The sequence below is a fragment of the Miscanthus floridulus genome, chromosome 5, assembly GCF_019320115.1.
Source record: "Miscanthus floridulus cultivar M001 chromosome 5, ASM1932011v1, whole genome shotgun sequence".
Taxonomy (NCBI): domain Eukaryota; kingdom Viridiplantae; phylum Streptophyta; class Magnoliopsida; order Poales; family Poaceae; genus Miscanthus; species Miscanthus floridulus.
The window spans coordinates 946,890-973,948 of NC_089584.1; the positions used below are offsets into that span (position 1 = coordinate 946,890).

Below are 27,059 nucleotides of genomic sequence, written 5' to 3' on the forward strand. Positions count from 1 at the left end.
GTAGTATTACTACAGATATATTTGCGTCAAAGTATAATTAATAATAGATCCCATGTACGTACACTGTTAGTTACGTGTGTATTATTCTTCATGCATGCTCTTGCTACCACTCGTTTCTTTATTTATGAGTGTACTAGCTTGTTAGCCTTATCAGTAGAGAGCAGCAAATTTCTTGCCTCGACTGAAGACAACAGTGTAGCTTGCGCACAAGTATTGTATTGTGCATATATATGATGTTCTGTATTTATTTTGTTATGTTCGTGAATTGAAAGATGGCTTCATTTATAATAACAGTGCAGATATGATACTTTGTTTATTTAATTAGTCTCATGTTGCAGCCTAAAATAATGATTGTTTATGCGCTATCGTAGTAACCAAAAACGTAGTTAGCTAGGGATTAGAGTCTAAATTTTGAATTTAACACATGAATAAAAAGTTGCAACAACTAATAAACAGAAACTAAGAACAAAAATGTAGATTCATAATTAACGCAAAAAAGATGAAACAAAGAGCTGCTATATCTATAACCTGAACTATAGTTTCTACTAAATACATATTAAGAACCCACCCAGATGTAGTGCAAAGGATGAAAACATATATAGATTAGTTGGTAAATTTATCACCACTAGATAGAGATACTAAAGTATTCTAAATAATATGGGTATTGTGTTATTAATTAGCAAATGAATACAGAGATAGAGTAAGTAGGTCCCTGAAAGGATCAAGATGTCCAAGAGGAGGTGAATTGGGCTAATTCTAAATTTCTTTTGCAATAATTAAGTCCTATGGTTAGCCCATTTAACCCCCTTTGCCTAGAAAGTGTTTCTATTGATCTACCGCACAAAAGTTTAGCAACCTATGTTCCAATCCTACTCTAGCATGGCAATTCTATCAATGTAAATGACAAAAATTGAATTGCTTAAAGTAAATGCTCAAAGTAAAGAGAGAAGGAGGAATGCGGCGATGTTTTGCTGAGGTATCGGAGAGTCGCCACTCTCCACTAGTCCTCGTTGAAGCACCCGCGTAAGGGTGTAGCTCCCCCTTGATCCGCGCAAGGATCAAGTGCTCTCTACGGGTTGATTCTTTGATACTCCGTCGCGGTGAATCATCCACAACCGCTCACAACTTGAGTTGAGTCATCCACAAGCTCCGCCGGATGATCACCAAGCTCCCAATCACCACCAAGTCATCTAGGTGATGGCGATCACCAAGAGTAACAAGCACGAACTCTCACTTGACCACGATAAGCCTAATGAGAAGGGTGGATGCACACTTTGCTACTATTGCTTTCACTAATGAGAGCTCTCTTTGGAATTCTCAAATCTCAATCACCTCACTAGGACCTTGCTCTTCTTGGCACTCTCAAAGGTGTTTCTCAGCTCTTTGAATGAGTAAAAGTACCCACACACACGAATGGAGGAAGTATTTATAAGCATGGCTAAAAAATGAACCATTATGTGCTTCTGCAGGGTGACCGGACGCTCCGGTCATGTTGACCGGACGCTCCGGTCAGTTCTTCCTGAACTCTAGTGTTTAAGATGTGATCGAACGTTGGACAGCGTCCGGTCAACACTGACTGGACGCGTCCGGTCGTGATTTTTTCTCTCTGGAACCTTACTGGAGTTGACCGGATGCTGGGACTCAGCGTCCGGTCGCACCAGACGATTTCACCTTGATCAAATGAACTGACCGGACTCTGCGCCAGTGTCCGGTCACCCCGAAGCCAGCGTCCGGTCAGTATTTGACCATCCATTCACTTTCCAACTCTCGATCATATGTGAATAAAGTTTGCTCCAATGGATCTAAGAGCTTCTTAGGAGCTATCTAGTGCTAGATTTAGCAAGTGTGCACCACACCTAACTCACTAGACTCACCTAGGTCAAGCTACCCGTCCATAACCCCCTTAATAGTACGGCCAAAGGAAAAATAAAATCCTAAACTATTTAAGTGTCTCTTCCACTCCAATCCCCACTCCAATCGACACTTAGAACTAGTCCATCCTTAACCTTGTCGTTCATCCTTTGAAAACCGAAACAATTTCCATCGTAGGGGCATGACCACAATGATAGCTCAATCGATCTCTATTACCATGACCTAACTTAATTGCCTCTGCAAAATACACGTTAGTCATAGTAGTCATGTATTATCATTAATCACCGAAACCCAACTAGAGTCCTAGATGCTTTCAGTCCCGATTAGCCGTACGTGTGTCCTGAATTTATCCATTAATAAAAAATTAAATACTCGTATCACACGTATATATAAGATTGTAGATTATATGCTAGCTAGTAAGTACATAAGTCATTTTGATTTTTTTTTGTTACATTGAATTTGTTATGTACATAGACATAATGTTGTTAGATAAATAGTAAATTTGATGTACCAAAAAATTAAAGTGACATATAATTCAAAACAGATGGATTGGTAATCAGTCTTTTATAGAGAAAAAAAAATCTTTATTTGACACCCAAAAAACTTGCTCTTTCCAATTTAGCACTTAAACTTCAAATCTTACCTTATCTAGCACCAATTGGAATTTTTGTTCCTAAACTGACGTACACTACAGTAAGCTGAACACTTAACTGTGTTAAGTTGCAATGTGAAAAGACATTTTTGCCCCTCCAAGTGTTCTAGTTATTTTTTTTTTGGCTATTTTTTCATGAGCACTTGAACAACGGCATGGGTGTGAGAAGATAAACTAAAGGCATGAAAAAGAAATACATACACATATTGCGATGACACAAATTATATGAAGCAATGAGTGAACAACATAGGTTAGACCTCTAACCTGAAGAATAAGTATTGTTATTCACTAAACTATATACTTTTCTTAAATCTGCTTGGCCCATAAACAGCCCATTACTACCACACGTCAACAGCTAGCTCAGGAGGAGGCTTCCTTGTCCAATCAGCCGGAGCAAAAGATGCCAAGATGGTGCCCCGGGCTCACGCCCTGGCCGCGCCGGAGAATCACGCACGGTGCCCGCCCTGGCCGCGCCGGCCACACGCGGGAAGCCCACCCCGGCCGCGCAGGTCGCGCGCACGGCTCCTGGCGCGCCACGCACCGCGACGCCGCCCTCCATCCCCTTGTCCCCTTTCTGTTACCTGTGCCCCACATGTTAGTTCACGGTATAGTATGTCCAAACACACGGTAGTGTTGGATAGGGAAGAAAAATTCGAAGTTTGGACAAATAAGGAAGATCTGAAGTTTTGATGCTAAACAAAGAAGATGAAGTTTTTTAGTTGTTTTATGGGCGTTCCTAGCGCCCGGACGTCCGGCTAGCTGCGCGCGTCCGGACGCACCTCGACTTGTTTCGATCCCGACCAAACAACGGAGCACTTAGTGCCTTGGGTCCGTCCGACTCGTTTCGATCCCAACCAATCCACGTATTCAGATACAATACGGCGAACCAATCCGGACCGAGCGTCACTCGCCAGTCACGGCGTCCCATCCCACGCTCGCGCGCGGCCCGACCTCCGCCGCACCGCCATCCCACCACGCCGCCCATCCCCCCGTTGTGCCCCGCTAGGCGCGTCACATCCTCACCGCACTCCCATCAGAAGTATTACTTGTTTGCAACATCAGAACAAGTCTACTGCAACATCAGAACAAGGCGACTGCAATAACAGAACAAAGCTACTGCAATGCGAGATGCAAGATCAAAAAAAGAGACTAATGCAATAAATAAATATTACTTGTTACAACATCAGAACAAGGCTACTGCAACAAACAGAACAAAGCGCAATGCGAGAAAGCAACATCAGAAAAAAAGACTAATACAATAAATAAATATTACTTGTTGCAATAGCAGAACAAGGCTGCTGCAATGCGAGATGCAACATCAGAAACAAAAAAAGAGAGACTAATACAACAAAGAAATATTACTTGTTGCAACAGTAAAACAAGGCTACTGCAACAGAGCTCGCCGGAACCCTGGCCGCCACCGAGTCCCTCATATCCAGTGAAGGAGGAGGAGGACGACGATGACGACGAGGAGGGCTCAAATCCAGATGAGGAGGAGGGGGAGCGCTCAGATCCAGAGGAGGCGGAGGGGAGAGCTCAGATCCAGAGAAGGACCGTCCTTACCTCGTCCAAGTTGTCGCAGTCGTCCTCGTCTCCGGTGGGAGCGGGGGTCGCTGGGAGCGCGGGGTGGCATGGAGGTTGCACAGAGAGGAGGGAGGGAGCACGAGTGGCCCGGGCGCGCAGCGAGCTCGCGTGCGTGGGCGCGACGTCCCCGTCCCGGGGACGGCACGGAGAGCGAGTGGGCGGAGCGGGGGAGAGCGAGGGGAAAGCAAGTTCGGAAGAGCTAGGTGTGGGTCTATATCAATATCGTTGTTTTATACTGTAATAGCCAGGGTGGCATGACGCGTGCGAAATGTTGGAAATAAGTGCCTAATATACATTCCAGATTTTGTTTGGAGGAAAAACTCATATATAAAAAATGATGCAAGCACATAACACAAGTAAACAGGCAACATATTGACTAGAACAGGATTGCGCAAGGAAATTACTCAATGATCCCGCGCAAAACGTAGTCGAACGTGTTGAAGTAGATGTTGCAGATCACCAAGCGGTCGCGTGTAGACGCTGCCCAAAAACCTGATTGCTGCCCCGTGCAGGAGTCTCGTGGCAGTGGTTTCGGAGATCCCGCTCTCTTCAAGTCCGGTGCACGCCGAACTGAAAGGTCGACGAGGCACAGCAGCGAGAATCTCAGCACAGCGAGTGGGAAGGTGAGCGTGTGAATCCGTACCCTTCAACCAGGACGTCTCCTGGTTTTATAGGCCTTCATAGTGCATCAATTCCCTTCATCAAGCAGTAAAAACTGCCCAATTTAATGACAGAAAATGCTGCAATCAAACAGCAGAAACTGACACACCTTATTACTGTTTAAAACGGCAGTTTCAATCACCCAATCTCAGCACCTTATTACTGCCTAAATCCAACAATCCCCCACCAATTCCAAAGCTGCTGTACTGAACATTCTTTATATATACCAGATTTTCAGTATAAGTCCCGTACGGGTTGAACTTACACCTAGATCAACCAGGTCCATCTTCCAGCAGCTTGTGAATGGACTAAGCCTTGAATTCATAGCTTTTTGCTGTCAGATTTCTCTTGAAGATCCAACTGGTACTAGGCTGCAAGAACGCCAAGTCCAAACGGAGCTTTTAAAGGTCTTGCTCCTCGATCTTTTCAGGAGCTTTCCAAAGAGTACCCCACTCTCATGAACTGCGACCTAACAGTTTAGCTCACATAGGTGTATTCATTTTAGGTATCCTGTAGGACGATACCTTTTCCCTCGGTGGACACTAGAATACATTAAGGCATAATAGCCAGCCTTCCATACAGAAGAGAGTACATTTCATGGAACATGGGTAATATTTTTTTTATTATTCTTATTTTAACAATCTGTACTCCCTGTTACAACAGTAACTTGTTTTTCTCATTTTCCAAATCAGGGATCTCCTATCAAAGGAAATGAGTTGCCATTACTTTGCAACTAAATGGGTCTCAACCCCATGTCCATGTTTGCAACAGAAATCGCTGTCCGTGCAAGCCCTTTTGTAAAGGGATCTGCTAGATTTTTCTCACTGCGAATATAATTCACAGCAATTACTCCAGAGTTTTTTAGCTTTCTAACAGATTTAAGCCTCCGCTTCACATGTCTCGAGGACTTCGAATTATCCTTAGTACTCGTAACTTTGATCAGTACCGTTTGGTTGTCACAGTACATAAGGATTGCCGGAACTGGTTTCTCTACCAGTGGCAAGTCCATGAGTAGCTCTCTTAGCCACTCGGCCTCAACGGTAGCCGTGTCAAGTGCTACAAGCTCAGCTTCCATGGTCGACCGCGTCAAAATGGTCTGTTTACATGACCTCCAGGTAACTGCAGCACCTGCTAGTGTAAACACATAGCCACTCGTGGCTTTAATTGCATCTGCATCAGAAATCCAGTTGGAATCACTATATCCTTCCAATACAGATGGATAACCAGTATAGTGAATTCCATATTCGATTGTACCTCTCAGGTAACGTAGCACTCTCTCCAGTGCATCCCAATGATCCTTCCCTGGATTAGAAGTAAAACGACTTAATTTGCTCACAGCAAAAGATATATCGGGACGTGTTGCACCAGCAAGATACAAGAGGGACCCAATTATTTGTGAATATCTCAAATGATCCAACCCTTCGCCTTTATTGTCCTTAGCTTTACACTAGCATCATAGGGCGTAGGGGATACTTTGGCATTCTCAAAGCCAAAGCGACACAGTATTTTTTCCACATAATGAGATTGATTTAGAATAATCCCATTCTCATTTTTGATCAACTTAATATTCAGGATAACACTTGCTTCACCCAAATCCTTCATGTCGAAGCATGAAGATAAGAATGATTTGACCTCGTCAATCACGGCAGTGTTAGTCCCAAATATGAGTATATCATCCACATACAAGCACAAGATCACTGTTTGACCCCCACCATGGCGATAGTATACACACTTATCTGCTTCGTTTACAACAAAACCAGCAGAAGTTAAGGTTTGATCAAATTTTTCATGCCATTGTTTGGGTGCTTGTTTTAGGCCATATAATGATTTTAACAATCTGCAAACTTTACCCTCCTGTCCCTTAGCCACAAAACCATCAGGTTGCTCCATATAGATTTCTTCCTCCAACTCTCCGTTAAGAAAAGCTGTCTTTACATCCATTTGATGAATGTGTAGACCATAGGAAGCAGCTAATGCAATGAGCACCCTAATGGTGGTTAACCTGGCCACAGGTGAATAGGTGTCAAAATAATCTTCTCCTTCTTTCTGGGTAAAGCCTTTGGCCACAAGCCTCGCTTTATATTTTTCAATCGTGCCATCTGGTCTCATCTTTTTCTTGAAAATCCACTTACATCCAATAGGTTTGCACCCAACAGGACGTTCAGTGATTTCCCAAGTCTCATTTGTCATGATGGAGTCCATCTCGCTACGGACTGCCTCTTTCCAATAGTCAGCATCCGAAGACGCATAAGCATCAGCCAGAGTCGTAGGCACGTCATCCACAAGATATACAATAAAGTCATCTCCAAAAGATTTCTGAACCTTTTGTCTCTTACTCCTGCGCGGAGTGATGTCTGAATTGTTATCCTCCTCATTATTCTCTCGCAGAGGTATGTTCTCAACTTGTTCAGAGTTAGGAATGGTTGCATCCAGATTTTCTAAAGTACTGCTACTTGGTCTCATAGGAAAGATATCCTCAAAGAAAGTAACATCCTTAGACTCCATTATTGTATCTACTATAATCTCTGGAGTATCGGATTTAACTACCAAGAATCTATAGGCAGGACTATTCTGAGCGTATCCTATAAAAATACAATCGACTGTTTTTGGCCCAAGTTTCCTTTTCTTCGGCTCTGGAATGTTGACTTTCGCCAAACATCCCCATGTTCGCAGAAAGCTAACATTGGGTTTTCTGCCCCTCCATGCCTCGTATGGAGTTATGTCACTTCTCTTGGTGATAACTCTATTGAGCACAAAATTTACAGTCAAGATTGCTTCCCCCCACCACATCTTTGGCATACCGGCACTCTCTAATAAGGCGTTCACCAAATCTGTAAGTGACCGGTTTTTCCTCTCAGCTACACCATTTGATTGTGGTGAATAGGGTGGTGTAAATTCATGGATAATCCCATGCTCAGAACAGAAATTAGAAAAATCATTAGAGATATACTCTCCTCCCCGATCATCTCTAAGTCTCTTAATCTTCTTTTCTAACTGGTTCTCAACCTCTGCCTTATATATTCTAAAATAGTTCAGCGCTTCATCCTTAGACTTCAGCAAGTAAACATAACAGTAACGTGTTGCATCATCAATAAAAGTAAGAAAATACTTTTTTTCCTCCTTTAGTCAAAACACCATTCATCTCACATAAATCAGAATGGATCAAATCTAGTGGTGCCAGATTCTTCTCAGACTCTAATGCCTTAAAAGGTTTTCGAGGTTGTTTTGCTTGCACACAAGTTTGGCACTTAGAATTCTTGACTATGTCACATTTAGGAATTAACTCAGATCTGGACATTCTAGCAATTGTATCAAAACCAACATGACAGAACCTCGAATGCCATACATCAGCAGAATTTTTATTCAAACCAGTAGTAATATTCAAACTATAACAAGAATCTATAGTACTTAGGCGGAACAAGCCTCCGCTGTCATAGCCTTTTCCTATAAAAGCCCCAAATTTAGACACTACAACTTTATTCGACTCGAATACTAGCTTATAACCACTCCTACACAGGAGAGACCCACTCAGCAGGTTCTTGTTTATCGCAGGTGCGTGCTGGACATTCTTCAATTGGATGGTTTTCCCTGAAGTGAGCTTCAGATCTACCGTACCAACACCAAGAACAGAAGCACGCGTTCCGTTTCCCATTAGGACGCTGGAAGTCCCTGCTGCCTGATATGAAGAAAACAAGGAAGCATCAGAACACACGTGAACATTTGCACCAGTATCAACCCACCAGTCGATAGACTGAAATGCAGAATAAACAACAGGAGATTTACCGTACCCTCCTGAAGTCGAGGCCTCGCCAATGGTCACATTAGTGAACTTTTTGCTCAGTTCAGTGGTCCTGTCCTTGCGGTCGGGACAATCCTTGGCAAAGTGACCAGGATTACCGCACACAAAACAGGTGAGATTCTTCAGATCCTTCTTCTCTGTTTTCTTCTCTGTTTTCTTCTTTTTAAAGCTAGTAACCTTATTCGCCTTGGGACCCTTCTTCTTGTTAAATTGTTTCTTGTTTTGAACAAAATTGGCACTGTTCTGCACGTTCTTCACCTGCACATCTTTTGCCCTTGCCTTCTCTTCCACATCAAGAGCTGCAATGAGATCTTCAATAGAAATCTCTTCTCTTTTGTGCTTCAGAGCTGTAGCAAAATCACGCCACTCTGCAGGAAGTTTAGCAACAATCGCTGCTGCAACAAACTTTGGAGGTAAAGCACATCCCAAATGTGCAATCTCGCCAACCAGAAGCTGGAGGTCGTGTGCTTGAGTTACAATTGATTTAGCACTGTCCATGCTGAAATCAAAGAACTTTTCGCATACATACAGCCAGCGACCGGCTTCGGCTTCTGCATATTTTTGCTCCAAATCCTCCCACAGCATGGTGGCCGATGAGTAATTCATATACACATCATAGAGTTGATCCGCCAAAATGGTGAGGATGCAGCCCAATGCGGTGTTATTCGCATTCTCAAACTGCATGGTCTGTTCCTCTGTGATGGGAAACACAGGGTATATCACCCACCACAGCCCCAATGACATGAGCCAAAACTTGGCCCTTGTCTGCCATCTGCGGAAGTTCTCACCTCCAAACCTCTCAGGTTTCATGGCATCAGATGCATTATTTGCCATTGCTAGATCATAGAAATAGGCACAATCAGGTTTTTGGAATGTTGGAAATAAGTGCCTAATATACATTCCAGATTTTGTTTGGAGGAAAAACTCATATATAAAAAATGATGCAAGCACATAACACAAGTAAACAGGCAACATATTGACTAGAACAGGATTGCGCAAGGAAATTACTCAATGATCCCGCGCAAAACGTAGTCGAACGTGTTGAAGTAGATGTTGCAGATCACCAAGCGGTCGCGTGTAGACGCTGCCCAAAAACCTGATTGCCGCCCCGTGCAGGAGTCTCGCGGCAGTGGTTTCGGAGATCCCGCTCTCTTCAAGTCCGGTGCACGCCGAACTGAAAGGTCGACGAGGCACAGCAGCGAGAATCTCAGCACAGCGAGTGGGAAGGTGAGCGTGTGAATCCGTACCCTTCAACCAGGACGTCTCCTGGTTTTATAGGCCTTCATAGTGCATCAATTCCCTTCATCAAGCAGTAAAAACTGCCCAATTTAATGACAGAAAATGCTGCAATCAAACAGCAGAAACTGACACACCTTATTACTGTTTAAAACGGCAGTTTCAATCACATTGAAGCACCATTACGCTCAGCATAAAAAATAGAAACTGCACAAATAATAGCCTGCTGTACACGTACGCGTCGCGCTCGTCGCAAGTCACAAGTCACGCGATTTTTCACGCGAAAAATGCGCGCGAGCTGCGCGTGCGTGTAGCAACAGTCTCCTTCTCTCTTATTTTTACCTATTTTGCATAGAGAGGAGACTCCCATATTTAAGCAAGGCAACCTCTCCTTGAATTAGCAATATGGGACTATAGGTTGTGCATGCTTTGGAATTTTCAGATTAGGCCAAACATGGGCCTAAATCCAACATATCCTCCTTGTTAAAAAATTTATGCAGGTACTTGATCAGAAGTGCTTCATTCTGTGACTTAAGTCTAGAACTCCAAGACCCCCCTCATTTTTTTCCCTGCAAACCATTGGCCAAGCAGCCTTTGGTTTTTGCTTGGCATTCACATCAGCCCCTCTCCATAAACATAGTTTTCTGAACTTGTCTATTTTGTCAACAACAGTTTGGTGCAGAAGAAATGTGCTCATGCTAAAGGTTGGTAAGGCTGAAAATATTGCATATGTGACTTCAAACATGCCTCCTTGATTCAAAAAGATAGATGTTGCAGCCAATCTCCTCTCACATCTGCTGACTAGGGGTGAGAAATCAATCACTTTTGGTTTTGTGAGGCTCAAAGGTAATCCCAGGTAAGTGAAGGGCAAACTTCCAGTTGCACAATTGAAGGTCCTTGCTAAATGATCCAGTTTGTCCTGACTAGTATTGATGGGCACCATTACTGACTTGTTGTAATTCACCTTCAGCCCAGTGGACTCCCCAAATGTGTGTAGTAGTGCTTTAAGTGTCCAGAGTTGTTTACTACATGCTTTCATTACTATAAGTGTGTCATCAGCATACTGGATAACTGGGAATTCATTAGTATATCTCAGGGGGATTAGCAATTCCAGTAGACCTTGATCCTTTGCTTTGTTTATTATAGACTCTATGTAAGCACCTGTGCTACCTTCAAGCAAGTGGTAAGCAATCAGAGTTCCTCTTTCCATTCCATCTTTCATCTTTCCGTTCTTACTACGATGTTAAACCGTATTAAGTTTTCATCTAGCCAATCTATATAAGCAGTGGCGGAGCTGGGCTGGCCCAACGCCTAGGGCCACTCCATGGACTCATTTTGATACATTAATTGGGTCTCTTTGGAACATTGTGCTACAGTGTAGAGAAAATGGGCCAACACCTAGGGCCGTGGCCATAATGGCCCTAGGCTTATATCCGCCACTGTATATAAGCACCTGTTCTACTTTCAAGCAAGAGTTGAGCAATCGATGATGTTCCTTCTCCTTTTCCACTTCCAGTTCTTACTACGGTGCTAAACCGTAGACAAGCCGTACCGGATAGCCCGGTGATTCGCGAATCAGTGTGCCCAGCTGGGTGCCCCGAAGACACACGCCCCGCTTGTACCCCAGGCACAAGCAGGACTAACCCACCACTCTCCTATCCCGGGTGTCCAGGTCCCCGTCCAAACTGAGACTCCAAGCCCCCGCCCCTGAGTCCCGGACTCAGTGCGGTGCAAGGACCTCCTCCACCAAAATAAAACCCTAACAGTCGGTCCGGAAAGAGCTGGATCCGCGACAAGAGAGCAACAAGTCTTTCAAGCGTCCAAACACAAGTATGTGCTCGGGATAATAAGTCTATGACCTGCCTAGAGCCTTATGCAACGATCGGTCCTTAACCGACCAGACAGGGAAAGCAGTGTAACCAAGCCATGCCCCGCATCCACGGCGACACAATCTCTTACACCCACCAATACCCAAACCATATCCCTGCCCGGTCACCATTTTTCTTTCCACTATTTATATTTTTTCAAGTGATAATAGCCAAATAATATATTTCCTATCTCTCGCGAGTGATAGGCAATCACTCGACTTCTACCGGAGTCCTATAACATAGCAATCTACATGATCATGTCATACTAGTAAGACTCATAGGATAAAGATATATATATGCAAGTGGGTTTCATTCAACTCCTTAAACCTTAATGCACAAATATAATTTAAACTACAGAAAAGTAGGGGTTATGCACCGGGGCTTGCCTAGGTAAGATATAATCAAAAGTTAGTATTTGCATCTTCAGATCATCCACCATCATCTGAATAGAAAAACTCATTGCATCGTCTCCTGGAGAGAATACCATTACACCATCTTCGGATTCCCAATCATTCTTCGATCGATCCGTTGATCCATCATCGTACCTATATGATATGCATGCGATGCAATGCAAAGACATAATTAATCGACTGCAATCGTGACTCGTAAAGTACGATTTACGCCTCTCAAATTAACGGCTAGTTCTAACGATGACCGTACTAGGCTACATATACACGCTGTCGGATAAGACGTTATTTCCCAACAATTGTTTAGTTATATAAACCCAAGGTGTTTCTTTATTTCTCTCTGTCAATTTAATCTTTATTCGGAATATATCATCATTATCTATTTAACAAACTAATTATTCTGGAGCTATAAAATTTACAGTGAGTACCTAATATTGCTAGGGATCTACTATAGAAATTTCAGATCCAACGCTATTACCAATTTACCACAGAAATCCCTACAAGTTCATATTTTACAATATTAAGTACTTTAAATTAATTATATAGCTTCCAAAAATATTATCGAACTATGTGAACAAAATATACTAATAGGTAGATCCTGATTTAAAAAGACTAACAAAATTGGTTTCACTATTTTATGATTTTTATTTCATTTATTACAGATTTACAAACTTCAGCCATTACAAACAAATAATAAATCTAGCAGAAAAAATAGAAACGCTTCCCGGTCGCATTAGGCCCAGCCGGACAAGGCCGGCTAGCCCGACGCGGAACCCAGGCCGTGGTGGCCCAAGGCCAGCCCAGGCGGTGCAGCACCAGCCGGCCCAGCGACCAGCGCCATCGGCGGCCCAATGGCAAGCGGGCGGTGGCCCAGGCGCGGCGCATGGCCAGCGGCCCGGGCAGGGCAGCGAGCAGGCCGTGGGCAACGGCCCAACCATGGTGAGACGCGGTGGTAACGGACCGAGCGGCCTAGACAAGCTGGCCCACATGTCTTTATGCAAAACGACCCTGCGGTATTCTATATTTCAAGCTAGATCCAACAACACTATTTACTTGAGTCTAGCGTCACGCGACTGGATCCAAGGAAAAGTCTTATTTCCGTTTCTCACCTTGCTCTCTCCCTCTCCCCAAAAAGCAGAGGATGACCGGGGCAGCAGTAGCCGCGGCGGCTCGGGCGCGACGCGCTGGAACGGTGGGGCAGCGCGCGGGTAGAAGGGCTCCCCAGCGGCCACGTGCGGACGTGGTAGATAAGCCAGCAATGGTGGTGGGACCGTGGAGCAGCGGCTTGGCACGGGATGCGAAGCTTCACGCGCGCAGCGGCGCTGGAGCAGACGTCGGCTAGGCAACGCTTGGGAGCGTAGTCCGGCGTGGGGACGCAGCATGGGACACCGATGACTGTGGGGCACGGCGGGGCAGCGGGACGCACCCGGTGATGGCATGCGAACACGGCCGTGGCGTGCTGCGGCCGACCACAGAGCATCCACAAATGGCATGGCAAGACGACTGGCGTAGGCAGGCGGGCACGGTGGCCACACACGATCGTGGCAGAGGAGGAAGAGGAGGGGTGCGGCGGTGGTGTGGACACCGGGCAAAGCACGGCAGGCACGGCCAAGAGCAGCGGGCCTAGCATGGCAGGGCGGGACGAGGCGAAACGGAGCTGCGCGCAAACGTTGGACGGCCTCGGCGGCTTAGGCGAGCGAGAGGGAGGCGTGGAGCCACGCACGGGCTTAGGCCGGTGCAGGGAAAAGGAGGGCGAGCTGGGAAGGGGCAGCGCTGCAGCTGAGTGGCTTGGGGAGGCGAAGCTCACAGCTGACCGCGGGAGTCACGAGAAGCTGCGACAGCGGGCACGGACACGACGGAGATGCGGCACGGGGAGGAAGAGGAGGGGTGCCGGTACTCGCGGTCATGGTGCCGCTGTGACCTGTGATGGTGCCGTGGCTGTGGTCTAGGACGGAGGCAGAGAGAGGATAATGACGGAGGCAATGAAGAGTGGCAGACAATGGCGTGGACTCGGCGCTCAAGAAGTACGCGGGTAGGTGCGGTAGGTGGATGGCAGCTCGACAATGCAATCGGAGACAGAGGGCAGACCGGGACAAGACGAGGCAGAGACGTGGGAATTCATGAGTTGGAACTTTGCTCACCGGCTACGGAGACAGCAGAGGCAGGGAGATGTTCCGTCGATCAGTTCGCTTGCTATTCCAACTAAACCACGACAGCCAGCAGCTTGGCACAGCATCGACGGTGCCGGTGCACATAAGGCAGGGAGTGGACATGGCGTGGCAGTGGTTCGGCAGCTGCGCGCCAACACACACGGAACATGAGAGGACAAGGCGAGGATAGGGGGAAGAACCATGTGCTCCAAATAAAAATTTCGGACCAGAATACCAGCTTCACGAGCAAGAGATGAGCAATCGGTCAACTTGTACACTCTTGTGCAGAGACAACAGACAGGGATGGCTGAGGACGATCAGAGATAGAGCAAGCAAACAGCGTGAGGGTTCGGCCAACTTCATCAATATAGGGACATCATGGCGCGACACGAGTAACTCAGGTGATCGATTCAGAGCAGGGAAAACGACACCGTCGTACCCACGAGGCAGGTGGGACAAGTGGTCAGAGGCACTCTCATTTTCATTTCTATTTCATTTTAAGTTTTAACCCGATTAACTTGTTTAGGAAATTTTTTAGGCCTAAATCACGGTGCTAAACAAGATCGTAACACTAGAGGTGTTACAACCAACCCCCCTTAAAAAGAATCTCGTCCCAAGATTCGAAGCAAGAACCAGGAGAGGGGTAACACGATTACATTACGTAGATCAGAAATTACATGACTTTGAATACTAAACCACATGAGAATCTAGGGATACATGGTTAAGAGCAACCTGGTACAACCGAGACCTACTCTAGAAGTCGAGATAGACGAGGACAATGGAGAATCAACAAGAAGATGATTATCCAAAACATGGCATAGCACCAATAGATCCAGAAACAGTCGACTGAGAAGTAAAACATCGTGAATCCTAAGACCAAACTAACCAAGAGAACTTAAACTTCTTCAGAACCCAGATCCTTTCTTCTCCTCAGATTACACTATCACCTCAGATTGACGAACCTAGCTTCACAGTGTCAACTGGATGTCGTAGCTCTACTCGGATTGAAGTGGATGGGAATGAAGAAGAAGAGCAAGGACCAAGGGTATTTTATAGAGGCGAATGGAGATGGAAAGCAACACACCAGAAGCGGAGGCGGTGGGGATGGGATACACAGACGGTGCATGCTGTGGAGATAAGGTCGGAGACATGGTGCGCTTCCTGCGTGAGCAGCGGAGGGAAAAATAAAGGAGAGGAGAGGGGGTCCGCTCGACGAGGCAGGCGTGCAGTGGTCGTGTCCACAAAAAGAAGAAAGAAAGGAAGGGGAAATGGGGGGTCCAGTATGAGGGACGAGGCGTGAGAGTCAAGAGCCGACCAGATGCTGGGAAAAAGGAGAAACGCACAGTGCACAAAGATAGCGAGCACTGCACGATGCCGCGGCCACGCAAAAACAGGGTACTACAGATCCCGACACAGGCGGCGTTTGCAGGGCATGCAGCGAATTGACCCAGCATGCATAGTGCGGTCCACTAAGCACAAGGCTTGGGACAAGACGTCTACTCAGACTTTTCTATTAGTCCTGACTACCCGAGGCTAACTCTCCTTACTACTCTTCTTTTGCTTTCCTTCCTTGACCACATCCGTCTTTCATGCAGACTGAGACCACGTCATACTTTCTTCCTCCAAAACCACCTCCTCTTATCTACCTTGAGAGAACACTAATTCATCAATCCATTGTGGATTTCTCGTTTGAACACCTGAACATTTCCAAGGAGAAATTTTTTAAAACAAAATGGTACAATGGTGTAACTTGGTAAAGATACTTGGTTAACAACCTCGATACCAGCGCGTGCCGAGCAACGTCACATGTGGCAACAGTTCCACAGGGAGCCCTCGGTTTCGTCACAACACCATAAGCTATTAACCAGGCAACTACTACCAACTTACACGCCATGAAGGCGATGGGTCATAGACCACAGAGTAAGAGGGGTAATGCAAAGGAAGATTCAAACAGCAAGGGTTCCCTTCACAACAAGGGACAAGGAATTCAAATCCAATGGTGGATTTGTTTTAAAGAGATTTAAGTGTTCTATTGAGATATCCATAATTAGTCGATACAGTGTCTTATATTATCCAATCGCGGCTGATCCACTAGCATCTGAATGGCAACTTCTCTTGTAACCCGCTTAATATCACCCAGGAAACTTTAAGCACGTCTAACGAACTGAGGGTAGATGAACGCAATAAACACCGTCAAATAAATAAAATGCATGTTCCAACAGTCTTATACGAGTACAACGTACAGGCATTCAGGCTCCCATTCACGACACAGCATTCGCCTACAGTCGGACGATCTCAACAACTCTGGACAACAACAATGGCAAGAGTACAATATGGAGGAAAGCGACAAAAATCACTACTACTACAGGTACAGCATTACAAGGCAACTACTCTACATCTTCTCATGGCAATGGCTAAGTGAGAGGAATCAAGGGCTCTGCTTCTAACACTTCCAACGGTGGAGGTGCTGGCGGTGCTGCAACACCAGTTCTTCTTCTTTCTGGCGGGTGGATAGGGATCCCTTCCAAGACCGGGGCACCCTGCCTTTCAGTAGCCAACGCCCTCTGCTCAGCCCTAGTGACAAGATAGGTCACCCGCAGCTGATGGACATGCCGATCTTCAACCTCCTTCAGAGATTCCTCCATGGTAGCCTCCCGGCTCTCAGCAGCTGCAGTACTGGCATGCGCTTTGGCGAGCTGCACCTGGAGCATTCAATTGAAGACCTCGGCTTCCTCGGCACGTCAAAGGCATGCCCTTAGCTCTAAGGCTTGACGATCATACTGCTCATCCAGAGCGAGCAGGTATGTGGTTGAGTGCGCCACGGTGGGACTGTCCTCTTGTGCATCCCGCCCTTGCAAAGCCTCCATGCGAGCCCTCCATGCCCACCAATTCTTGTCCAAATGAGGAAAGAACCGCATGGGGGTATGGGCAATGGGCTCCTCATAGATCTGGCAGAGGTACTGCAAGGCTTTACGGGCCACAACCTGGTAGGTGTCGACGAAGTGAAACCCGGTTGCGGTCACACTCCAAGCTTCGGTGAGGCCGGGGAATTCTTCACTCTTCCCGATGTAGATGGTAACCTCACACCTCTCAGTACCATGCTCCTCATACTCACGGCCCTCATACTCGGGACGATCTCTAACTCTGAGCTTTTGTAGGGTGGCATGCAGGATTCAAGGAAAACCCCCAACATTCAGGCAGTAGGTACTAACCTAGGCTCCAGCCATCTCTAGCGGTGGTTGCAAGGAAAGCTAAGCGAAAAGCTTGCCCAAGGAAAAGCTAAGCGAGCTAAAGTGCGTCGAGTGGTGATACCAATAGTTAAGTCAGGCTCTGATTATAAAGGCAGAGCGCTTAGTGGTGCTGGCGCGGTTCACCAGGGTTCCTACACGGGATCACTACGATGAATCAACCAAATTTCGTGCGTTTGAGGCGAGCGACGTGCGAGGCCATTGCTGACTAGTACGACTGTAGGGCAAGGGTCTGACAAGAGCGTAGAAAAGGGGTACAGAGAGACATGGGTCACAACAGGCGTGAACCACAGTGAACGCGAAACACGAAGCCACAGTGCAGACCTAACTCTAGAATAGGAACGAGTCATTCGTGCACAATACGACACGCATGACACCTATGGATGGCGTATATACCAGCAATATGAGCGCTACAATGCACAAACGGGATATGCATGAATGCACATCCTATACGTTCTTTCACTGTTGCCAACATATAGGGCAATCGTTCTCAGATTTTTGGCACATCATTCTCTCCCTGTAACTAGTCGATACTATCGGACTATGCTCGAGTCAGTGTACCTATAGAAAAATTGATTAAGCCTACCTAAGTCAACAGAGTGCCATCTATCCTAGATACATAACCATAGTAATAGGTCTACTTATATAACTTCGCATACAAACGTCCTAACTTTTTGCAAAAATGAGTTGTCAAATTTTAGTTTAGAAAAGGTTTTCGAAGCCTTATTGCCTCATTTGTGCTCTGATACCACCTGTGGCAGAACCGCCTAATCTAATGCCTCCTAGGAGTACTTGTCTTCCATTAGACACTAAGCACCCAAAGGAGAACACTAAATTACTCGGTTTCGTCGGGCACACCCCAGGGGAGAACCCGAAAATCCATATTTTTGCCATCAGGATCACAAATGAGATAATAAAGCTTACATCATTCTGAACCATTTCTTACATCACTTTTAGTACAACATCAGAGTATAGTATTTATTAATATAACAGCGGAATAAAATCATATTATTAGAGTTATGAGCAATTTAATTGAACAGCGGAATATAAACATGTGACCAGAATTACAGCGAAAATAAATATCTAATCATGACATGATGAAGTATTGTTATATAAACTATGACAACAGATTATGAAACTTTCCTTATAAAAGCATTTGGTGAGAGTTATAAATAATAACTATGATCGCAGCGTAAAGGAATCCTAAAGGTCAGCTCTAGCATCCACCTGTCACCAGCAACAGAGGGCATAAAACCTTGAGTACTCAATTGTACTCAGCAAGACTTACCCGACAGGAGAAAAAAAAGACTCCAAGAATATGCAAGGTTATCTGGCTTGTGGGTTTATTGCATTTGTAGGAAACATTACTAAGTGTGCGTCCTTATATTCAATTTTTATTAATAGCCGCATTGGTTCATTAACTTATCACTCTATGTAAGCACCTGTGCTACCTTCAAGCAAGTGGTAAGCAATCAGAGTTCCTCTTTCCATTCCATCTTTCATCTTTCCGTTCTTACTACGATGCTAAACCATAGACAAGTTGTACTGGATTTCCCGGCGATTCGCGAATCAATACCCCTAGCTAGGTACCCCAAAAACACACGCCCCGCTTGTACCCTAGGCACAAGTAGGACCAACCCATCACTCTCCTGTCCTAGGTGTCCAGGTCCCCATCCAAACTGGGACTCTAAGCCCCCGCCCCTGAGTCCCGGACTCAGTGTGGTGCAAGGACCTCCTCCACCAAAATAAAACCCTAACAGTCGGTCTGGAAAGAGCTAGATCCACGACAAGAGAGCAAAAAGTCTTCCAAGCGCCCATACATAAGTATGTGCTTGGGATAATAAGTCTGTGACCTGCCTAGAGCCTTATGCAACGATCGGTCCTTAACCGACCAGACAGAGAAAGCAGTGTAACCAAGCCATGCCCCGCATCCACGGCGACACAACCTTTTACACCCACCAATACCCAAACCATATTCCTGCCAGGTCACCATTTTTCTTTCCACCATTTATATTTTTCCAAGTGATAATAGCCAAATAATATATTTCATCTCTCACGAGTGACAGGCAATCACTCGACTTCTACCGGAGTCCTATAGCACAGCAATCTACACGATCATGTCATACTAGTAAGACTCCTAGGATAAAGATATATATATATATATATATATATATATATATATGCAAGTGGGTTTCATTCAACTCCTTAAAACTTAATGCATAAATATAATTTAAACTGCAGAAAAGTAGGGGTTATGCACCGGAGCTTGCCTAGGTAAGATATAATCAAAAGTTAGTATTTGTATCTTTAGATCATCCACCATCATCTAAATAGAAAAACCTATTGCATCATCTCCTAGAGAGAATACCATTACACCATCTTCGGATTCCCAATCATCCTTCGATCGATCCGTTGATCCATCATCGTACCTATATGATATGCATGCGATGCAATACAAAGACATAATTAATCGACTGCAATCGTGACTCGTAAAGTACGATTTACGCCTCTCAAGTTAACGGCTAGTTCTAACGACGACCGTACTAGGCTACATATACACGCTGTCGGATAAGACGTTATTTCTCAATAATTGTTTAGTTATATAAACCCAAGGTGTTTCTTTATTTTACTCTGTCAATTTAATCTTTATTCGGAATATATCATCATTATCTATTTAACAAACTAATTATTCTGGAGCTACAAAATTTACAGTGAGTACCTAATATTGCTAGGGATCTACTGTAGAAATTTTAGATCCAATGCTATTACCAATTTACCACAGAAATCCCTACAAGTTTATATTTTACAATATTAAGTACCTTAAATTAATTATATAGCTTCCAAGAATATTATCGAACTATGTGAACAAAATATACTAATACGTAGATCCTGATTTAAGAAGACTAACAAAATTGGTTTCACTATTTTATGATTTTTATTTCATTTATTACGGATTTACAAACTTTAGCCATTTCAAACAAATAATAAATCTAGCAGAAAAAATAGAAACGCTTCCCGGCCGCATTAGGCCTAGCCGGACAAGGCCGGCTAGCCCGACGTGGAACCCAGGTCGTGGCGGCCCAAGGCCAGCCTAGGCGGTGAAGCACCAGCCGGCCTAGCGACCAGCGCCACCGGCGGCCCAGCGGCAAGCGGGCGGTGGCCCAGGCGCGGTGCATGGCTAGCGGCCCGGGCGGGGCAGCGAGCAGGCCGTGGGCAGCGGCCCAGCCATAGTGAGACATGTGGTAACGGCCAAAGCGGCCTAGACAAGCTGGCCCACGCGTCTTTATGCAAAACGACCCTACGGTATTCTATATTTCAAGCTAGATCCAACAACACTATTTACTTGAGTCTAGCGTCACGCGACTGGATCCAAGGAAAAGTCTTATTTTTGTTTCTCACCTTGCTCTCTCCCTCTCCCCAAAAGCAGAGGACGACCGGGGCAGCAGTAGCCACGGTGGCTCGGGCACGCCGCGATGGAACGGCGAGGCAGCGCGGGGCCAAAGGGGTGCGCGCAGGCAGAAGGGCTCCCCGATGGCCACGTGCGGCCGCGGCAGATAAGCCAGCAATGGCGGTGGGACCGTGGAGCAGCGGCCCAGCACGGGACGCGAAGCTTCACGCGCGTAGTAGCGCTAGAGCGGACGTCGGTGAGGCAACGCTTGGGAGCGTAGTTCGGCATGGGGACGCAGCGTGGGACACTGGCGACTGTGGGGCACGACGGAGCAGTAGGACGCACCCGGTGATGGTGCAGACACGGCCATGGCGTTCTGTGGCCGGCCATGGAGCACCCACAAATGGCACGGCGAGACGACGGGCGCAGGCAGGCGAGCACGGCGGCCATGCACTACCGCGGCAGAGGAGGAAGAGGAGGGGCACGGCGGTGGTGCGGACACCGGGCAGAGCACGGCAGGCGCGGCCAAGAGCAGCGGGCCCAGCGCGGTAGGGCGGGACGAGGTGAAATGGAGCTACGCGCAAACGTTGGATGACCTCGGTGGCTCGGGCGAGCGAGAGGGAGGTGTGGAGCCGCGCACGGGCTCAGGCTGGTACGGGGAAAAGGAGGGTGAGTTGGGGAGGGGTAGCGCTGCAGCTGAGTGGCTCGGGGAGGCAAAGCTCACAGCGGACCGTGGGAGGCATGAGAAGCTGCGACGGTGGGTGCGGACACGACGAAGACACGGCGCGGGGAGGAAGAGGAGGGGCGCCGGTACTCGCGGTCGTGGTGCCACTGTGACCCATGATGGTGCCGTGGCTGTGGTCTAGGACGGAGGCAGAGCGAGGAAAACGGCGGAGGCAATGAAGAGTGGCTAACAATGGCTCAGACTCGGTGCTTAAGAAGTACGTGGGCAGGTGCGGTAGGTGGATGGCAGCTCGGCAATGCAATCGGAGATAGAGGGCAGACCGAGACAAGACGAGGCAGAGACGTGGGAATTCGTGAGTTGGAACTTTACTCGCCGGCTACGGAGACAACAAAGGCAGGGAGACGTTTCGTCAATCAGTTTGCTTGCTATTCCAACTAAACCACGACAGCTAGTAGCTTGGCACAGCGTCGACGGTGCCGGTGCACGTAAGGCAGGGAGTGGACATGGCGTGGTAGTGGTTCGGCAGCTGCGTGCCAACACACACGGAACATGAGAGGATAAGGCGAGGACAGGGGAAGAACCACATGCTCCAAATAAAAATTTTGGACCAAACTACCAGCTTCGCAAGCAAGAGATGAGCAGTTGGTCAACTTGTACACTCTTGTGCAGAGACGATAGACAGGGACGGCTGAGGACGATCAGAGACATAGCAAGCAAACAGCGTGAGGGTTCGGCCAACTTCATCAATGCAGGGACAGCGTGGCGCGACACGAGTAGCTCGGGTGATCGATTCAGAGCAGGGAAAACGACACCGTCGTACCCGCGAGGCAGGTGGGGCGAGTGGCCAGCGAGACTCTCGTTTTCATTTCTATTTCATTTTAAGTTTTAACCCGATTAACTTGTTTAGGAAATTTTTCTTAGGTCTAAATCGCGGTGCTAAACAAGATCGTAACACTAGGGGTGTTACATTACCTGTCACTCGCGAGAAATAGGAAATATATTATTGTTGTTATTATATTACTATCATATGGAATATATATGGATGATAATTGGAGGCCGGGTGGAAAGGTACTTTGGATCTGGACTTGGTTAGGCATTCAAGCGAGGCTCAGATTGCATTTGCTTCGCCTGTGTCGGTTGAGGACTGTCCGTCGCTGTGGATGGTAGTCAGGTCACAGACTTATTATCCTTAGCACATAGTTGCTTTTGGGAGCGGGAAGACTCGTTACGCTCTTATCGTGGGTTCCAGCTCTTTCTAGACCGACTAATTAGAGACGGGGAAAGGTGGAGGTTTAAGCACCATATTGAGACCGGGTCTCAAGTGTGGAGGCTTGGAGTCTAAGTTTGAACGGGGACCTGGACCCCTCGACGGGAGTGGAATGGGTTGGTCTTGTTTGTGCTAGGGGTATAAGTGGGATACATTGATTCGCGATTCGCCATTTCTGTGAGACGGTATGACTTGGCTATGGTCTAGCATCGTAGTAAGAACTGAAACTTTGAAAGATGGTAAAATAGTTCTGATTGCTCACCACCTGCTTGAAAGTAACATAGGTGCTTACATACAATGGTTATTTAATGAACTAATGATGACTGCTAATAAAATTGAATATAAGGACGCACGTTTAGTAATGCTTCCGCAAATGCAATAACCCATAAACCAAATAAGCCTTGTATATACTTAGAGACTTTTATTTTTCTCCTGTCGGGTAAGTCTTGCTGAGTACAATCGAGTACTCAGGGTTTTATTTCTCCTGTTGCAAGTGATCGGAGATACTTGGAGCTAACTCTTGTGTGTAGAAACCTTCTGGTGGGCTCAGAGAGGATTCCTCTCACGCTACGACCGTAGGGTTTATTTATAACCCTCACTAAAGGTTTTTATAAAAAAAGATATAAAATCTGTCAGCATCTCTTGTATAAAAATGTTCACTATGTTAATGCCCCATCATGTTATTAAATTAATCTTTACTTCATCTATAACTCTAATAACAGTGTTATATTCCGCTGTATAATTAATTGAGGTAATATTCTACCACTGTAATAAAGTGATGTAAGAAATGACTTTAGAATGTTGTAAGCTTTATTATCTGATTTATGATCCTGATGGAAAAATGTGGATTTTCGAGTTCTTCTTTGAGGTGTGCTCGACATAACTATATAGTTTAGTGTCCTCTCTTGAATACTTAGTATATAATGAAAGACCAGTCATCTTGAAAGGTATTAGATTCTGCCGCGAGATAAGCCACCGGATAATGATTGGCTCTGGCGGTGGCGGAGCTCGCGATGTGGACGCAAGGAATCTGGCCCAGGCCGAGAAGGAGTTGAACGCTGGCGGGCCTGTGCGCTGCGGCCCAAGACTCAAATTTGTTTCCAAAGCAGCCGATTCGGGCCGCCCAAGAACCCCTTTACCATTATGAGCAGTAACTTCTCGCTTATTACTGGTCAACCTGCTGCCGTCCGGGCAGTTGAGAGATATGTGTCCCCACACCTGCATGCAAAGGATCTTATCGAGAAGATAAGTTTAACCTAAACTACACCATTTGGATAGTTCGACTGAAGCTTGTAAATTGATAGCCGTGCCATAAATCTACATGCATGACTATAATTAGATTACATATAAGCAGGCAAAAACATTGTGCGACATGTAAGTATGTATATGCCTACTGCTACTCAAAATAATTACAAGTGATGTTTCAGGAATCAGAACCCTCAATTTCCAAAGAGAAATGTCCATACTAGTAGAGTGGAATGAGAGATCAGGACATGCATCTATGCAGGCTTGATCTATACCCGAACCTATCTTCAAAAGTTCAGAACCTCTACTCAAACAAGACTTTATTTCAGATTTTCATTCTCCATCTTGAATTAAGCTGATCAGTTTCAAAGAAACAACGACAGCAGTACGAATGAACAAATGAACTTGCCAGCTAATCTATAGTAACTCAAAGCATGTGCATATACAGAATCAGTTAGAAGACAACATGCAACAACTATAACTATGTAGTACTACGTTATTTATGCCATAGTTCCTCAAAAAAGGATCGTCACATTTCAAGATCTAAATAAACTAGGCCCGAAATATTATACAGCACACCAGGACATCATCAGGTAGCAGTTCACGCAGGCTACAAAATATACAGAGAACAAAATTTAAACTAGCAAAACAGCCCCCTGCGATTTGGACATATACGTAGCACACAACACCAGCTACTCGCTAACACAATTCTGCGGCGCATGAATGGATTAGACTATCGGAGCTTCATCCTTCATGGACTCAAGAAAAGCCAAACAAAACGAATTGCTAGGAATAATTAATGTCTAATTTAAGAGGGAATATATAGATGAAGATGACATGAGCATGAATTTACCTGCATGACCATGCATGCGACTAAAGCACAAAACAATTGGTATATTTGTGCACGCTCAGCATGCAATTCTGCAGCAACAGCTAGCGATCATGTTAATATCACAGCACAGGCACAGCAGAAGCAGAGACAGAAATAAAAGGGGAGCTGAAACAGTGACGAAATCGATTGATCGGAGACGGAACGAAATTGAGCTAGGACCTAGGAGGATAGTAGAATAGATGAATACAATACCTGCGGGCTGTGGGTGCGACGTGCGCGGGCGGCAGCTTCCAAGCGAGAAGGGAGGACCAAGAGACGTCGGGATCGGCCATACCGTGCGGTGCGTACCCCAGCACCACATGCTTACGGATGTCGAAGCCGAAGAGGTAGTCGCCGAGGAAGAAGTAGAGGAGGTCGGTGTCGTTGGGGTCGATGAGCGCGACCACGGGCTGCTCGTCCGTGGGCATCTCAGTCGCCTTGAAGCTGTCCGACTCCCAGATGAAGCACAAGGAGAAATCACCGCGCCAGTGCGGGAGCACCTCCAACTCCAGCCGGTAGCCGTCGTCGTCCCCACCAAGGACCGCGTAGATTGAGAGGAGGGGCGCGCCATTCAGAGACGGAGCCTCGTCCGCCGTCTCGTCAAGATCGCATAACACATGGACCCAGCGGAGCGTGCCGTCGGCGACCTGCACGTAGTCGTAGGCTGTGGCTTTGGCTCTGGCTTCGACGGCGGTGACGTGGTTCGGGAAGGGGACGAAGGACATGCTCGGCTGGTCGGCGAAGGGCTCGCAGTAGAGGAGCCCCTTGGTGGCGCTGCTGCTGGTGTCGACCCACCAGAGCTTGCCGTCGTGGGCGATGACGTCGCTCAAGGTCCAGGCGCGGTGCGGGCGCGGGCTGTTGACGTCCTTGGTGACCCAGCCGCCGGTCCGGGACGAGAAGCAGTATAGCGAGGCCCTGTCGTTGCCGATCGGGCACCGGAGGCCGACGACCATGAAGCTGGCGCCGTCCGGCGCGGCGATGACGCCGAGCCGAGCGAAGCCGGGGTTGGGGTCGGGGACGCGGTGGGACGTGCAAGAGGCGGCGTCGAGGACGAAGCAGCAGACGTCCATTGCGGCGCTGTTGCTGGACGCGGTCGGGTGCGGCGTCGGCGTGACGGTGAGGAAGAGGCTGGCGGAGAGGTCGGCGGAGAGGATGCGGGGGTGCCTGATGACGCTGCTGGTGCGCCGCCGCTTGAGCTGGCGCGGGCGCGGGCGCGCGGGGGAGACGCGGGTGGAGACGGTGAGGAAGCTGAGGTGCGGCGGGTGGGTGAGCTCGACGAAGAGGTCGCGGTCGTCGTGGGCGTGGACGCGCGGCACGGTGCGGAGGATGACCCACGGATCAGACGTCCCCGCCAACGACGACGCTAGCGCCAACAACGGATCAGATTCATCGGAGGGAGGCGACGACGCCATGGTTGCTGATTGGTTGGTACTTGCTTGGTGGTTTGAATTGAAATTCACAGAGTGGAAGGGAAGGCACAGGACGGGTGGGGATATTAGTACGTAAGGTCAAGGGAAGGGACGCAGCCAGCTTATTATATTATTCTGGGATCGGTTTAGCCATATTTAGCCCCTCCCATCAACTAAATTATTTTTATATACTTACACCATCTTGTAGCTATATTTACACCGTCTTATTATTATATTTATAATAATTTATTCAGTATAATTTATTGAACAGAGTGATATAATTTAAAGATAATACAAGGTCTTGGATAAAAATATATGTCAAATTTTCAAAAAAATACAAATTTTTTCTATAGATTCCCGATACCAAAGAAATATATATCAAATTATTCACAGATATCATCGAATTGTTCACAAACTTAGGCCGTGTTTAGTTCAAGAATTTTAGGAATTTGGCTACTGTAGCACTTTCGTTTTTATTTGGCAATTATTGTTCAATCATGGACTAATTAGGCTCAAAACGTTCGTCTCGCAATTTCCAACCAAACTGTGCAATTAGTTTTTTTCGTCTACATTTAATACTCCATGCACGTATCGTAAGATTCGATATGATGGCTCCTGTGGCACTTTTTGAAAAGTTTTTTTTGGGAGCTAAACAAGCAATTACAGAGAATAGGACTGGTAGCTCAAACCCCATTGCCCATGCAGTGCAAGTACGTCT

At 46.6% G+C, this 27,059-nt stretch overlaps 1 protein-coding gene across 1 annotated transcript; it reads right to left on the reverse strand.

The window, feature by feature from the left end:
• Positions 1-23,630: 23,630 nt before the first annotated feature.
• Positions 23,631-26,368, reverse strand: LOC136451291 (uncharacterized). Its single transcript, XM_066451998.1, has 2 exons — positions 25,146-26,368; positions 23,631-24,034 (listed from the first exon to the last, which is right to left on the reverse strand). The coding sequence occupies exons 1-2, from the start codon at positions 26,342-26,344 to the stop codon at positions 23,989-23,991; spliced, it is 1,245 nt and encodes a 414-aa protein (XP_066308095.1). The 5' UTR covers positions 26,345-26,368; the 3' UTR covers positions 23,631-23,988.
• Between the last annotated feature and the right edge of the window lie 691 nt (positions 26,369-27,059).